General features: G+C 46.7%; 1 protein-coding gene across 3 annotated transcripts in view; it reads right to left on the bottom strand.

Moving 5' to 3' along the window:
- The window catches only part of KCNQ5 (potassium voltage-gated channel subfamily Q member 5), a 649,180-nt gene that overhangs the window by 7,786 nt on the left and 623,807 nt on the right, over positions 1–17,587 (bottom strand). For all 3 annotated transcript variants that reach the window (XM_024996914.2, XM_024996913.2, XM_024996915.2), the window contains one exon: positions 6,504–6,635. In XM_024996914.2, coding sequence (XP_024852682.1) covers positions 6,504–6,635 — 132 coding nt within the window. The remainder of the gene's footprint in view (positions 1–6,503; positions 6,636–17,587) is intronic.

Here is a 17,587-nt window from a genome sequence, read left to right as displayed (position 1 = left end):
AGGGGACGACAGAGGATGAGGTGCTTGGATGGTATCACCGACTCGATGGACACGGGTTTGGGTGGACTCCAGGAATTGGTGATGGACAGGGAGGCCTGGCATGCTGCAGTTCATGGGGTTGCAAAGTCTGACTCGACTGAGCGACTGAACTGAACTGAGTAGCACAAGTCATTTAAGTGAACATTTATTATATATCTGATATGTGGAGATGAGAAAGCTATCGTCTCCATCTTGGGGATTCTAGTTGAAGAGTATATATACACCACATAAGTGAGAAACTCCAGATTAGCTCTGCAAATTCTGTAGTGGTTGAACTTTATAAAAACATTGGGAGGCAACTATCCTCAATATTTGTAACAACCTATAAGACAAAAGAGGCTTCCAAGGTGGCGCCAGTGGTAAAGAACTTGTCTATCAATGCAGGAGATGTAAGAGATGTGGGTTTGATCCCCTGGGTCAGGAAGATCCCCTGGAGGAGAGCATGACAACCCACTCCAGTATTCTTGCCTGAAGGATCCCATAGACAGAGGAGCGTGGTGGGCTATGGTCCATAAGGTCATAAAAAGTTGGATATGACTGAAACGACTTAGCACACACACATAAAGGAAAAGAATCTGAAAAAAGTAGATATATATGCATGTATAAGTGAATCACTTTGCTGCACACCTGGAACTAATACAACACAGTAAATCAAATATATTTCAATAAAAACAAACAAACAATAAAAAACATTGTGCAAACATACGTTAAGTGGAAAAACTGTTGTTTGTAATGCTTTGGCACTCTCTCCTGGTCAGCTGATTTATGGAAGGTATCAATTTTAAGTTTAAAGGTATTTCACATTCAAAAACATTAATTCCTTCACCCTCAGAAAAATAAAACTTTACCAGAAATACCAGAAAACCATAAACAATCATAGAAATAACAGGATCTTAATTTACATTGAACCTTTGTTGTAAATGATTAATGGTTACTATTTATATAAACTATTTCTACAACTGCAATATGAAATGAAATTTAAAGTGCAGATTTTACAGTGTATTTTAACTAGTGACCCTATCCCTATGAAGAAAAATAAAACAAATCACATTTGTAATAAAAAAACGGAAGTTAAAACAAAACTTTAAAAGGTAAGGAGAAAAAAATAAAAACAGCCTGGATGGAAGGGCAGTTTGGGGGAGAATGGCTGAGTTCCTCTGCTGTCCACTTGAAACTATCACAACGTTGTTAACTGTTTATACTCCAACATAAAATATAAAGTTAAAAAAAATTAAAAAAAATAAAACAAAACAAAGCAAGCAAGCAAGCAAACAAAAACCCAATGGGAGTCCCCAAAAAGACTTGGAAGACCTTGGCCACTTGGTGACAGGTTGTAAGAGGATCACAGGTGAGTTAAAACAATTTCCAAGGAGACTTACAGAGAAGGCAATGGCACCCCACTCCAGTACTCTTGCCTGGAAAATCCCATGGAGAGGAGCCTGGTAGGCTGCAGTCCATGGGGTTGCGAAGAGTCGGACATGACTGAGCGACTTCACTTTCACTTTTCTCTTTCATGCACTGGAGAAGGAAATGGCAACCCACTCCAGTGTTCTTGCCTGGAGAATCCCAGGGACAGGGAAGCCTGGTGGGCTGCCGTCTATGGGGTCGCACAGAGTCGGACACGACTGAAGTGACTTAGCAGCAGCAAGGAGACTTAATCACTCTACGTTGGAATTAATTTCTTTCTAAAACACAAATGTGTTTTAGAGCTGAATTATCAGGAATACTGACTGCACTTTCCAGCTTACTTTGTGTGCACAAAAGTACAGGCAACCATGACGTCTAATCTACTCCACTGCAAGCTCCACAAGGACTGGCTTATCTGTTCATCTCTGGGTGTCCAGGGTGCCCGATGCATGAATGGGTAAGTGAAAAACCTGTGATTTCCATACCTAAGGTTTTAGAAGATAACAGGTGTTTAACTGAGGTCCTAGCATATGCCTTACACTGTGCTAAGTGTGCCGTGTACATGAACACGTGTTGAAGACTCGGTCCCTGTGTTTTAAGAACTGTTCAGTTATCAGGCTGGTAATTTGGGCCTGGTTGTGAAGCAAGGTCAGGAGGGGCAGCAGTGAGGAGATACCCCTCATCCAAGGTAAGGAGTAGTGGCTGTGCTTTGCTGGAGCAGCCGTGAAGAGATACCCCACATCCAAGGTAAGAGAAACCTAAGTAATACGGTAAGTCTTGCAAGAGGGCATCAGAGGGCAGACACACTGAAACCATAATCACAGAAAACTAGTCAGTCTAATCACACGGACCACAGCCTGGTCTAATTCAGTGAGACTAAGCCATGCCCTGTGGGGCCACCCAAGACGGGTGGGTCATGGTGGAGAGGTCTGACAGAATGTGGTCCACTGGAGAAGGGAATGGCAAACCACTTCAGTATTCTTGCCTTGAGAACCCCATGAACAGTATGAAAAGGCAAAATGATTGGACACTAAAAGAGGAACTCCCCAGGTCGGTAGGTGCCTAATATGCTACTGGAGATCAGTGGAGAAATAACTCCAGAAAGAATGAAGGGATGGAGCCAAAGCAAAAACAATACCCAGCTGTGGATGTGACTGGTGATAGAAGCAAGGTCCGATGCTGTAAAGAACAATATTGCATAGGAACCTTAAATGTTAGGTCCATGAATAAAGCAAATTGGAAGTGGTCAAAAAGGAGATGGCGAGAGTGAATGTCGACATTCTAGGAGTCAGCAACCTAAAATGGACTGGAATGGGTGAATTTGACTCAGATGACCATTATATCTACTACTGCAGGCAGGAATCCCTTAGAAGAAATGGAGTAGCCATCATGGTCAACAAAAGAGTCCAAAATGCAGTACTTGGATGCAATCTCAAAAACGACAGAATGATCTCTGTTCGTTTCCAAGGCAAACCATTCAATATCACAGTAATCCAAGTCTATGCCCCAACCAGTAATGCTGAAGAAGCTGAAGTTGAATGGTTTTATGAAGACCTACAAGACCTTTTAGAACTAACACCCAAAAAAGATGTCCTTTTCATTATAGGGGACTGGAATGCAAAAGTAGGAAGTCAAGAAACACCTGGAGTAACAGGCAAATTTGGCCTTGGAATATGGAATGAAGCAGGGCAAAAGCTAATAGAGTGTTGCCAAGAGAACACACTGGTCATAGCAAACACCCTCTTCCAACAACACAAGAGAAGACTCTCCACATGGACATCACCAGATGGTCAACACCGAAATCAGATTGATTATATTCTTTGCAGCCAAAGATGGAGAAGCTCTATACAGTCAGCAAAAACAAGACCGGGAGCTGACTGTGGCTCAGATCATGTACTCCTTATTGCCAAATTCACACTTATATTGAAGAAAGTAGGAAAAAGCACTAGACCATTCATGTATGACCTAAATCAAATCCCTTATGATTATACAGTGGAAGTGAGAAATAGGTTTAAGGGACTAGATCTGATAGATAGAGTGCCTGATGAACTATGGACTGAGGTTCGTGACATTGTACAGGAGACAGGGATCAAGACCATCCCCATGGAAAGAAATGCAAAAAAACCCCCAAAATGGCTGTCTGGGGAGGCCTTACAAATAGCTGTGAAAAGAAGAGAAGCGAAAAGCAAAGGAGAAAAGGAAAGATACATGCATCTGAATGCAGAGTTCCAAAGAATAGCAAGAAGAGATAAGAAAGCCTTCCTCAGTGATCAATGCAAAGAAATAGAGAAAAACAACAGAATGGGAAAGACTAGAGATCTCTTCAAGAAAATTAGAGATACCAAGGGAACGTTTCATGCAAAGATGGGCTCGATAAAGGACACAAATAGTACGGACCTAACAGAGGCAGAAGATATTAATAAGAGGTGGCAAGAATATACAGAAGAACTGTACAAAAAAGATCTTCACGACCCAGATAATCACAATGGTGTGATCACTGACCTAGAGCCAGACATCCTGGAATGTGAAGTCAAGAGGGCCTTAGAAAGCATCACTATGAACAAAGCTAGTGGAGGTGATGGAATTCAAGTTGACCTATTTCAAATCCTGAAAGATGATGCTGTGAAAGTGCTGCACTCAATATGCCAGCAAATTTGGAAAACTCAACAGTGGCCACAGGACTGGAAAAGGTCAGTTTTCATTCCAATCCCAAAGAAAGGCAATGCCAAAGAATGCTCAAACTACCGCACAATTGCACTCATCTCACATTCTAGTAAAGTAATGCTCAAAATTCTCCAAGCCAGGCTTCAGCAAAATGTGAACCCTGAACTTCCAGATGTTCAAGCTGGTTTTAGAAAAGGCAGAGGAACCAGAGACCAAATTGCCAACATCCGCTGGATCATGGAAAAAGCAAGAGAGTTCCAGAAGAACATCTATTTCTGCTTTATTGACTATGCCAAAGCCTTTGACTTTGTGGATCACAATAAACTGTGGAAAATTCTGAAAGAGATGGGAATACCAGACCACCTGACCTGCCTCTTGAGAAACCTATATGCAGGTCAGGAAGCAACAGTTAGAGCTGGACATGGAACAACAGACTGGTTCCAAATAGGAAAAGGAGTACGTCAAGGCTGTATATTGTCACCCTGTTTATTTAACTACTATGCAGAGTACATCATGAGAAATGCTGGGCTGGAAGAAGCACAAACTGGAATCAAGATTGCTGGGAGAAATATCAATAACCTCAGATATGTAGATGACACCACCCTTATGGCAGAAAGTGAAGAGGAATTAAAAAGCCTCTTGATGAAAGTGAAAGAGGAGAGTGAAAAGTTGTCTTAAAGCTCAACTTTCAGAAAACGAAGATCATGGCATCTGGTCCCATGACTTCATAGGAAATAACAGATGGGGAAACAGTGGAAACAGTGTCAGATTTTATTTTGGGGGGCTCCAAAATCACTGCAGATGGTGACTGCAGCCATGAAATTGAAAGACGCTTACTCCTTGGAAGGAAAGTTATGACCAACCTAGATAGCATATTGAAAAGCAGAGACATTACTTTGCCAACAAAGGTCTGTCTAGTCAAGGCTAGGGTTTTTCCAGTAGTTATGTATGGATGTGAGAGTTGGACTGTGAAGAAAGCTGAGTGCCGAAGAATTGATGCTTTTGATCTGTGGTGTTGGAGAAGACTCTTGAGAGTCCCTTGGACTGCAAGGAGATCCAACCAGTCCATTCTAAAGGAGATCAGTCCTGGGTGTTCTTTGGAAGGAATGATGCTAAAGCTGAAACTCCAGTACTTTGGCCACCTCATGTGAAGAGTTGACTCATTGGAAAAGACTCTGATGCTGGGAGGGATTGTGGGCAGGAGGAGAAAGGGATGACAGAGGATGAGATGGCTGGAGGGCATCACTGACTCAATGGATGTGAGTCTGAGTGAACTCTAGGAGTTGGTGATGGACAGGGAGGCCTGGCGTGCTGCGATTCATGGGGTCGCAGAGTCGGACAGGACTGAGTGACTGAACTGAAGTGAACTGAACTGTGAAGCAAGACAAACTGAACTAAATATTTTGGCTTCAAGATAACACAATCAAGCACGTGTTAGAGTAACATACTCATTTCTTTCAGCCCTCACTGGAAAGATGGTGTGTAGCCAGCCTATTGCAGAACAGGGATGGAGGGACAGGCCCAGGCTTGGTTCAGAGCCAGGGGAACAGACGTGCCCCTGGGAAGCAATACAGGAGCCAATACACAACCTCAGTTTCTCTTCCTGGACTCTCAGTGCAGCATCCCACCACGAGGGACATGATGGTGACCTGCAGGGGACTCTACATGCCACACGGGGTCAGAGGAGGGAGAGGTCTGTCTTTGTAGGTCTGTCTTTGTCAGGCTTAAGAAGGAGAAAGATTAGCTTATTTCTAAAGGATATATAGGATTCTGCTGCTGCTGCTGGTGCTAAGTCGCTTCAGTTGTGTCCGACTCTGTGCGACCCCATAGATGGCAGCCCACCAGGCTCCCCCATCCCTGGGATTCTCCAGGCAAGAACACTGGAGTGGGTTGCCATTTCCTTCTCCAATGCATGAAAGTGAAAAGTGAAAGTGAAGTCGTTCAGTCGTGTCCAACTCTTAGCAACCCCATGGACTGCAGCCTACCAGGCTCCTCCATCCATGGGATTTTCCAGGCAAGAGTACTGGAGTGGGGTGCCATTGCCTTCTCCGATATAGGATTCAGGCAATAACAAAATGACATCAGCAGCCACCTTGAACGTTGCACAAGCACTCAGGCCCCTGCTTTAACTCATGCAGTCCCACAGCAGTCCTCTGCAGCCACCGCCAACACCCCCATTTCCATAGACGAGACACTAGACACTGTCCATACTTAAAGGTTTTCAGTGCCTGATTTACATTGAAATAGAATCTACATTTTAGCACAGAAGTCCGGTTGTCCACTAAAAATGAGTCAGAAACATGGAATTCAAGAATTTCCCTACTTTGGAGGGGTGACTCCCAGACAGTTTCTGTGCCTGTCCCCTTAGAACAGGTAACCTTCGAGTTGCTCACCGTGTCTGCAGGCTTTTAATCCTGCACAGCATGTCCAGGTGACCAGCAGAGTATTGTTCGATGACATCTTTTACATCGTATGGGCGGAGTGTTTCCTTAAACTTCCGTTTTGCAACATGAAACTTCATAATTCTGTAAGAGCAATGTATTACATATTAATCTTTGTAACTTCACTAAAAGAAGTTACCCAAACAGCTCACTAGTATACAGAGGAAATGCTGGGGGAAGAAAGTCAAGCATGAAGTTATTTTAGGTTCCTGCATCTGCAGAAAGGCAACAGGAAAGCCTGAGGTTATGTGAACTATCTCCTCTGAGGCACACCCTGAGAGTAGAAAAACACACTACAAAAGAGTTGTTGTTTAGTTGCTAAGTCATGTCCAACTCTTTGTGACCCCATGGACTGCAGCCCTCCAAGCTCCTCTGTCCATGGGATTCTCCAGGCAAGAATGCTGGAGTGGGTTGCCATCTCCTCCTTCAGGGGATCTTCCCAACCCAGAGATTGAACCCGAGTCTCCTACACTGGCAGGCAGATTCTTTACCACTGAGCCACTAGGGAAACCCACTACATAAGAGACTAAATATTAATACTAATTCTTGGAACTGTTTAAAGTCCACTGAAACTCTGAAGTAAAATTAAAGTTAAAATGCAATTCTACTCTTCTCATGTGACACCCTCCGCCCCCGCCAGTAGTCCAAGATATAAGGTTGTGTTGCTGCTGCTAAGTCGCTTCAGTCGTGTCCGACTCTGTGCGACCCCATAGAGGGCAGCCCACCAGGCTCCCCCGTCCCTGGGATTCTCCAGGCAAGAACACTGGAGTGGGTTGCCATTTCCTTCTCCAAAGGTGGTGTTAACCATCCCGTAAAATATAAACGTTGTCAAAATGGTCTTTTATATAGGTATGTGCATTTTGGAGATGCAGATATGCTACGAAACTCCATTCTCTCTAGGGAAATGTACATTTGTATAGAAATTTATGAAAAATTTGCTTCATAAATTATTCCTGCAGAATACTGCTCAATTAGCTACCTAAGTTCTTTATGTTTCAAACATAACACACTCGTCACCTAAGCTGGATGTCTAGACTTTTCAGAATCAGAAGTCTTGTTAATTACAATGCCTGACCCCCAATATGGACTCATGTTTTAAAACAGTATTTTATCAAGACATTTCATGATGCCATGAATAGCTAAGCTGCCTAAGATAACCAGTTGCTACAACAACTTGATATAATTCCTGGAGAAAGCAGAGAAGCATAGCATTTTATTGCATCTGTGCAGCCTTACTGCAGCTATATGTAAAACTGGTTGGTGTTTATTCAACTATTAATTGGCTCATAGACTCCTGTTATCACACTCATGGGTCCCCAGCTGGGAATCAGTCAACTAGGCTCTCTGAACCAAAAGGTATTGCTCCTTGGTGGAAAGTGGGATGATTGGGAAGAAATGCAGGTTTAAATGGAAAATTGCCTATCCTAAATGACAGCTGATTGCAATGAATCCAAGTTGTCTTGTTGGTTGTTAAGCCCCAAACTTGATCCTATAATTTACTATTGACTTCAGAATGATTGTATCTAATCATTGCTGAGTCATTTCTTTTTCTTTCTTTCCCCCCCTTTTTTTTGGCCTGCACCACTTGACTTTCAGGATCTTAGTTCTCTGACCAGAGATCAAACCCATACCTACTGCAGTGGACGCAGGGAGTCCTAATCACTGGATAGCCAGGGCATTTCCAAATCATTCCTGAATCACTTGTTCTTAATATTCTTACCCTCTTCCTCAACCACATTGGTTTTCCTTGGCCTCCTGGGTAAACATCACACTCCTTCTCACATCCTACAAGGCTGTTGCTGTCCTGGCCTCTGCGCACCTCTCCTCCTCATTCTTATCCCGTTCCTCCTTGGAACTTGCGGGACCACAAACACACCACTCAACTGCATACCACCACTGTCTGTGTATGCTCTCTCCTCTTCCTGAAATCCTACAAGATCGTCAAGACTCAGTCCTAACGCCAGTTTTAATAGAAACTTCTGCCTTTCTTTCAAAGTAGTCACTGGTCTATTAACCTTTACTAATACATTCTTGAAATAGAACTGCTTCTGTAATTATTTGCTTATATATCTGCCTCCACCAGGCCGCATGAGGTCCCTGAATGCAGGGAGGAATGGTTTGTTTGTCTGGAGGCTCTGATGGCAGCTCCCTGGTGAGGGGAGGGGGTGACGGAGTGGGGGGAGTGCACCCACCTCCTCTCTCCAGACGCTCATCCCTTGCCCCCATTCGTCTGCCTGCAGGCCCATGCCAGCCCTTCTGGATTCTCAAGGAGATTCATTGATGGCAGAGGCTGTTTTCCCTCCCAGCATCTCAAACGATCCCTGGCAAGGATCAGAGACGGCTGGGGACCAGCTTTTCTCTAGTTGTACAAAGCTGTTTATGTTGTTCTGTGACAGGGAACACTCCTGAGATCTTCTGAATAAAACAGACCTGAGTTCTTCAAGGCACATTTCAGGCAGAGCTGAAGCCATTGACTCTGTTTCATGAATACAAAAAAACTTGCTAAAGTAAAATAAATGTTTATTCATTAATAATTAGGGCTCTGATTCAGCAAAGAATTCTTTAAATAGAACTGCTCCTGAAAATCATGAAAATATAATATTCTTTTCCCTTAAATTACTAATATAATTAGGATTTCAGAGAAGAATTAAATCACAAGTAATAAGATATCATTATGTGGAAAGAGGAAAAAAAACACTGAAAGTAAGGAACAAATGACACAATCATTACTCAGTAAGTACCGAATGTAGAGAGAGAGAGCTGATAGCAAAATGAAACCTTCCAGGGTAAGGATGGGGACAGCCTGGTGGCAGAATGAAATTTATATATCATAGGGCCATCAGAAGAACAGGGACGAACACATGGTTAAAGTCTGAATAGAGGAAAACCTTAGCTTTCTGTCCCTAGGTGGTCGCTGCAGACGCTTGTAAAGATCCTGAGTGCCAGGCTTGGTCCATGGGGACGTGCTCCCTAGAAGTCATGCCATTGTGTGATGGCTCTTCCTGATCAAAGACCCTGGTCGTGAAGGTAGGTGATTTGAGATGTTTATACCATCCAGACACCTCGGCTTCCTTCCCTCCATCCAATCCCCTCTCTCTTGTTCCAGGGACTGGACTTGATTTTCACAGGTGAAATCAGAAGGAAGAGAGTGGAAAACCTGGGAGACTGAGCTAAGCCCCCTCGCCTCCCTGGCGACCCCAGGACGACTCAGATGGCTTCTGTCTCTACCATGTCATGAGCTGGACCTGAGGTCCCAGGGTTCCCATCTCCTGGACATGGAGCTGGATGGTGGGATGTGAAGGTCTCACCCTCCCCATCTTCACATGGGTGACTCTCCCACCGCTGTGACCTTGCAGGATGGTTGGCCCTGCACTAAGCAGGAGGCCCTTTACCTCCATGATGTTGCATGAAACCCTAAGAATTTTCCACATTTAATATTTGGGTCAAGTGAAGGCTCAGTAGGTTGGGGAAGCCATCCTAGGTAACAGAAGCAGTACCACGTAGAGTTTGCAGATACCCAGGCCCGAGCATTTACTGCCCTGCTAAGCTGGAGCCACTGGGCCGGGCCGGGCAGGCACACTTGTACAGGTTCAGGAGAACGTCTGGCGGTCCAATCACTGGACATTCTCCTGCATCCTCTGTGTGTCCGCTGACACTCTCACAAGTAAGCTAGAGGCCATGTTAGTCTTGTCATCTCATCGCCAGCTGTGTCTTCTTAGGGGGCCAATTCACTCTGCCCTTGAACTGGCCCCCTTCACTCTCTCAGAGGGCCCCTACAGAAATTAGGCCATATCCAGCGTGGGTTCCCCTATCCCTAATCATGGCTTTTCCAGTAGTCATGTATGGATGTGAGAGTTGGACCATAAAGAAGGCTGAGCACTGAAGAATTGATGCTTTCAAATTGTGGTGCTAGAGAAGACTCTTGAGAATCCCTTAGACAACAAGGAGATCAAACCAGTCCATCCTAAAGGAAATGAACCCTAAATGTTCATTGGAAGGACTGATTGCTGAAGCTCCAGTGCTTTGTCCATCTGATGCAAACAGCCAACTCATTGGAAAAGACCATGATGCTAGGAAAGATTGAAGGCAGGAGGAGAAGAGGATGACAGAGGATGAGATGGTTGGATGGCATCACCGATTCAATGGATGTGAGTTTGACCAAATTCCAGGAGATGGTGAAGGACAGGGAAGCCTGGCATGCTGCAGTCCATGGGGTTGCAAAGTGCAAAGAGTCAGACACAACTGAGCGACTAAACAACAACAACAATAGAAGTTTAATATGATCTATGAATTGCCTGATAGGAAGGAGGGTTTGAGCAATCATTCTAGAGTGAAATTAGAACCTTTATAATGCATTAAATGATTAAGATGACAGTACTGCCAGGCAGTACTCTACAGTATAACCTAGGAGATGGGGACTCTAGTCAGCTCCATTTTGCAGATAAGCAAACTGAGGCCTAAAGAAGTTAAGTGACTTGCCTGAAGTTAAACAGCATGTCAGTGTGGGATCTGAACCAGTGTCCCTCCAGTGCTGAGCTCTTAATCACAATGTTCTACTCTTGTCTTGGTATTAAGATGTTAATATTTTAACACAAAATAACAGCAACAGAAACGATACTTTACATGAACTGCCTCTTTTCACTCTCATGCCTAGCACATAGCAGGCACTGGATAAAATTTTGCCATGTGCATGGCTTGTTCTTTCCGGCGTTGCTGGAAGGGCCTTTGGAGGAGGACAAAAGGTGGGCCTGTAGGTTACAGTCTCACTGCACTCTGGGAGCTCACACTGCTGCTGCTGCTAAGTCGCTTCAGTAGTGTCCGACTCTGTGCGACCCCATAGACAGCAGCTCATCAGGCTCCCCCGTCCCTGGGATTCTTCAGACAAGAACACTGGAGTGGGTTGCCATTTCCTTCTCCAATGCATGAAAGTGAAAAGTGAAAGTGAAGTCGCTCAGTTGTGTCCAACTCTTAGCGACCCCATGGACTGCAGCAAACAGCAAAAGACCCTGAACCTAGCATCCTCACTGCTGGGGGTGCCTGAGCGGGCCAGGAGTCCAGAAGTTCCTCTTGCAGCGGACATGCCCCGGCGTGACCACGAGAGGGAGCAAGAGATTCACCACAAACCTAAACTGGCACCTGGCTTGAAAAGGGAAGAAATCTGCTCAAGCAGTTCTCTGAGCACGAAGAAATCGCCGCAGCAAGTTAAACTCCGAGTGGAGTATAGCTATATATACACACAACACATGTGCACTTATAAGGAAGTGGAGGTGCATTTGTTGTGCTGCCATGAGTCACGGAATCTTGCAAAAGTCTTGTGTCAGGCCTCTTAAGTCGGGGTTAAAAACCCTGCATGTGAATATGCAGAGATGAGACTAGAAAACAGACGCGGGGTAACCGTGGCCACCACCAGACCGACGGACAGGCGGGCAGCAGCCAAACCACGCGCGGGCGGAGGGCTCAGACGGTGAACCCGAGAGGCGGTATCATTGGCTCTAAAGACAGCAGCGTCCTCATCAAGCTGCTTAAAAAAGGCGGGTGCCCGCTTCCACCTCCAGAAACGCCATTTAATTGATCCAGAGACTTTATAAGCCTCCTCTGGTGATTCGAACCTGCAGCCCGGTTGAGCATTACGGACAGGAGGCGGAATTGGGGTGGGGGTGGGGCAGAATGACCTCAGGGCCCCACCTCCCTGCAAAGGAGTGAAGGCACTTTGGGTATCATTCGAATCATACAGATCAGGCCCACACGAGGTGGTGTGAACCGTGGGCCTGGGTGTCAGGCCTCCAGTCAGAGCACAGTGCTTCGTGCCCCACTCCTCCCAGGGAAGACCTGAAGTCCCACCAGGAGCCAGCCAACACGTCCCGTTAGCTTCTCAAGGGCTGCCTTGGAAAGGAGAGGATATGCCTGGCGATGGATCCGTTCATCCTCACAGTAAACACTCATCGAGCTCCTGTTAGTGTGTGCAGGGGCCCTGGCTCCACTGAGAGGGAATGTAGAGCCCAAGAGGCCTGTAGGACCAGCTGGTCTCAATCTCTCCATCTCTGGGGTCTCGGTGGAGGCCACAGTGCCTGTGGTCAGGGGCCCAAACGGGACTCAAGGGTCCCATGTGCCTAGAGCCCGGGGAATCTCCATGAGCTCAGGGTGGCTGCTTCCCTGAGTGATGCCAAAGGATGCTGGTGAGTGGGACCGGGTCATTCACTCCTCACTGGGCGCCCCTGATGTGCCAGGCTTCACACTGGAGGCCAGGGGTCATGTAGGAGGGTCCCAGACACACGGGAGAGCAGCGTGTAGCCCAGACTCTTCCCACTCTGCAACCCCATCTCTGGGGACACATGACAAACTTCTCTGGGCTCAGAAATGGCCCATCGTGTTCCAGATCTTATGTTTTTGGTGTGGATTTACACTGGTGCACTGTGCGGATCTCCTCTAGTAACCTGCATTCCACATCCATTTCTTTCCCGGTTTGGCAAATTCAATCCCGACTTGTTACTCCCATGAGAAGTGCAGCATCTATCTGTCTGGGGCTCATCTTTGAAGTGACCCAGGGCCTCTGTCATGAAATCTCTCTCTCTTTCTAGCCTTTTAGAGACTGGTCAATTTGTGGGGGGGCTGATCATGGAACAGATCCGACTTCTAGATAACCAGACCCATGGAAGTTGATAATTTGGGTCTCCACTGAAGGTGTGTTGACCACTTGTTTGGATGATTCACTAAAGTTATTTTCCTGTTAACATATAATCATGATTCAATAATACATTCTGCCTTCGTGTATATGGTATCTAGACTTTGAAACGCTTTAAAACTAGTTGTAGAATCATACACCGAAACTCCAGTATTCTTGCCTGGAGAATTCCACGGACAGAGAAGCTTGGTGGGCCACAGTCCACGGGGTCACAGAGAGTCAGACACAACCGAGTGACCGACACTTTCATTCTTACTTTTCACGCCGAGACTCCTTCACCCTCCTGTCATCTCAGACAGGGCTGCCAGCCAGTGACTAAGGAACTCCAGGCGTGAAGAGGAAGCACTGGTCAGTTTCATTTTCTTGCTGTCAGTTCTTGATAGAGACATAAATCAGCTCCACTATACACAGTCTACCAGATGTCCTCACCTGAGGGGAAAGCAGATGCCTCACTCGGCTGACTTAGGGGTCAGGGAAGTTTTAGGGTCACATTGTTTCCACCACTGGGAATAGGGTTTTCCTTCTAATGCTTAAAATTTCATTTTTTTTTTTTAAAGGGAGATTCTTTCTTTTTTTTGGCCACACCATGTGGCTTGTGGGATCTCAGTTCCCCCACCAAGGATTGAGCCCAGGTCATGGCTGGAGAAAGCGATGGCACCCCACTCCAGTACTCTTGCCTAGAAAATCCCATGGATGGAGGAGCCTGGTAGGCTGCAGTCCATGGGGTCGCTAGAGTCGGACACGACTGAGCGACTTCACTTTCACTTTTCACTTTCATGCATTGGACAAGGAAATGGCAACCCACTCCAGTGTTCTTGCCTGGAGAATCCCAGGGACGGGGGAGCCTCGTGGGCTGCCGTCTATGGGGTCGCACAGAGTCGGACACGACTGAAGCGACTTAGCAGTAGCAGCAGCATGGCAGTGAAATCTTATCTACTAGGCCACCAGGGAACTCCCTTAGTATTGTTGCACACTCAACGTCTAGTAGGTTCTTCTGTTCATAGTGTTTGGCTTTCTTTCAAAGAGGTGAGAGTAGTAAAACCCAAGCAAGAACTTCTGGATCCAAGCCAGTCTACAAATGGGTAACTTTCCTTCCTAGAATTTTGTGAGCACTAATGTGGTAACCATGGATACACTGGGGAATTTCATTTTCCTGGGACTATAAAACCCTACATAAACTTTAAAGTTTGAAACAAATAAGTAAGTCAACAAACTGTCCATACATGTTGATTACTCTTGAATATTTTTGATCTTGGTAATGAATAGGAGATTCAGTTTAAATTATACCAAAGTAAAAGGTTAAAAATTCGATGCTGCAAAGTAAGTGCATTTTCAGTGAACACACTGGTTTAATGCAGCCTCAGGGCAAAATGTGGCCACAAGCAATTATCTTCAAAACAGAAACAAACAAAAAGAATATTCCAGGGAGGATATTAGCTGATTAAAAAATCTGTGCTAAATGATTCATAAAATGTTCCCTAACAGCATCCTGTCCTATCACGTGTCACAGACTTGGCTGGCAAGAATGTTTTCCTAGTGACTTGCAAACAAAGACTCATCACCTCTGCTGCTGCTGCTGTTAAGTCGCTTCAGTCGTGTCTGACTCTGTGCGACCCCATAGATGGCAGCCCACCAGGCTCCCCCGTCCCTGGGATTCTCCAGGCAAGAACACTGGAGTGGATTGCCATTTCCTTCTCCAATGCATGAAAGTGAAAAGTGAAAGTGAAGTCGCTCAGTCGTGTCCGACTCTTCTCGACCCCATGGACTGAAGCCTACCAGGCTCCTCCGTCCATGGGGTTTTCCAGGCAAGAGTACTGGAGTGGGGTGCCATCGCCTTCTCCCATCACCTCTGCTAAAACAGCCCAGATGCCATCGGCAAAGTTAAAGAGCTGGTGATGATTAAACAGCTTGCGGGTTTTAACAAAAACCCTCAATGGCAGACATGTGCCTCTTCTCTATTTGTGGAGTATATTTTTGTCTGAACTTTGAAGTGAGATTTAAGGATACGGAGTTGAGAATGCATTTTAGAGCCTGGTAAGAGAACCTTCGTGCCTTCGAGAATAGGAAGAACCCAGGGCGAGAAAACTGGGAAACCTCCTGACTCAACCTGGGGTTACAATCAGGTGTGATCTCCACACCCCATTCAGAAATTGACAAGTCATCTGGGGCTCTTCTCTTGGCTGATCAGATCTGAGCCATTTCAGAAGAGCTGCTGAGTCTTTGCTAGTTATATTCTTGATGCCTCATTTATGTTCCTACTAGGGAGAAAGATTCTAATTTAAAAAAATGTGCTTACAATCTGGCTCCAACATTTTGGCCTCTATTGAAATTTTCTCCAAATTTCCAGGTGACCTCTTTGTTGCTGATTTCCAAGGACCTTGTCCCTCTTGCTTTTCTTGACCTCTTACCAGAGTTTAACCACAGAGGACCCTGCCTCCTTCTCCTAAGGCTCTCCTCACTGCTCTATTCCCCTTCCTGGTCCCTCCATCTGGTTGCCCCAGCTTTATCTCCATCAGCTCCTGTTCCCTTCCCAGGTTCTTTACAGTTTGTGAACCTGGATTCAGTGTGGACCATGCTCTCTCCAGGATGCTTCTGGAAGCCATCCATATTAGCACTGATGATGACCAAGTCTGTCCTAGTTCCTAGCTTGTCTCCTGCGCTTCACATTCAGGGGTCCAGCTGCCTGCTGGGCCCACCGCAGCCCCCAAAGACACTTGCAACCATGCACCGCACCCCTCTTCCCCACTCCCAGCTGCCCCTGACTCAGCATCAGGGCGTCTCATCGACTCCTCTCCCTCCATTCCCTCCTCTCCAACCACTAAACATCCCATTATTTTTACATTGAAGAGCCCCGATGTCCCGTTATCGTTTGCATTGAAAGAGCCGGGGCCTCCACCTTCTCTTCTTTTCACCGTGACTGTGTGGCTCCGCCCCCGCAAGCCCCAGGGTTTGTAACAAAGAGTGTGTGCTGTCGCTCAGTTGTGTCCGACTGTTTGCGACCCCATGGACTGTAGCCCGCCAGGCTCCTCTGTCCATGGGATTTTTTTTTTAGGCAAAATACTGGAGCAGGTTGCAATTTCCTACTCCAGGGGATCTTCCTGACCCTGGGATCAGAATGGGCATCTCTTGCGTCTCCTGCTTGGGTTACGACTGTGCCATCTGGGAAGGCCTGTAACCACCAGCGCCCCCTCTTTGCAGCCTGTTTTCCCGCTGTAGTCAGAGTCCCTCTCCCATGTGCTGGGATGATGCCTCACTCAGGACGGTCACCTCTGCACGTGGACACCCCTCGCCTTCCTGTGCGCTGGAGGCCTTCTGCTCCTGTGGTCTGGCCTCGCCTCCCCGCATCATGTCCTCCCGAGTTCTCGGTGATGGCAGTCTCCCGGACACACACTCTGGGACCACACATCAGCCCCTCCCGGCTCTCTGCAGGTCATCTTCCTTCTTACTGTGTACCACGGTGAGGAGAAAGTGACTATTTCAGTGTGTTCGGAGGTTTGTGTGGGTGGAGGAGGCGGAGGAGAATCTTGTCCTGGACTCCTGGGAGGGGGATTTCAGGGGGCTGCACAGCACCCCAAGGAGCTCATGGCTCGCATCCTACCAGCTCCGAGTGGCAGCGTTGCTCTGGGCGACTCCTTAGCACAGGGCATGGTGAGCCGGTAACTTTAAGGGGAAACAGAAGGCACCTAGGGAAGTGGGAGCAGGCGGACCCCCAGATGGGAAAAAGCAGGACTTCTTTCACACAGCAGGCAGCCTTGACCCAGCAGGGGGAGCTCCTAGAGGAGGAGGTCTGGCCTGAGCAGAGGGTGGGCTGGTCCCCAGGGAGCCCAGAGCCCCGGTTAGGATGCTGGCCCAGTGCCCAGAGCCCTGCAGGGGGGAACCCCTGTGATCCTCACCACCGCGAAGGTCAGCACTGTCCCCAGCCCAAGTCACCCATGAGGAGGGAAGGTCACAGGGAGGTGGTGCGGGTTGCCCCAGGTGGCACAGTGCTGGTTTCAGACCACCTTCCTGAGTAGCCTAGGGCCGGGGAAGGGGGTGAGGGTAGAATTAACTGCGGGGCCTGGTAAAGTCAGGGTGCAGTTTCAACTAAGGACGGGGAATTTGGGGTTAGCAGATGCAAACTATTATATTTTGTTGTTCAGTCACTCAACAGTGTCTGACTCTTTGTGACCCCATGGCCAGCATGCCAGGGTTCCTTGTCCTTCACTATCTCCTGGAGTTTGTTCAAACTCAAGTCCAGAGAGTCGGTGATGCCATCCAACCACCTTATCTTCGGTTGTCCCCTTCTGCCTTCTGACTTTCCCAGCATCATGGTCTCTTCCGATGAATTGGCTCTTGGAATCAGGTGGCTGTAGTA

This window comes from Bos taurus, chromosome 9, assembly GCF_002263795.3.
Source record: "Bos taurus isolate L1 Dominette 01449 registration number 42190680 breed Hereford chromosome 9, ARS-UCD2.0, whole genome shotgun sequence".
NCBI lineage: Eukaryota > Metazoa > Chordata > Mammalia > Artiodactyla > Bovidae > Bos > Bos taurus.
This window is presented reverse-complemented; position numbering and strand designations above follow the sequence as displayed.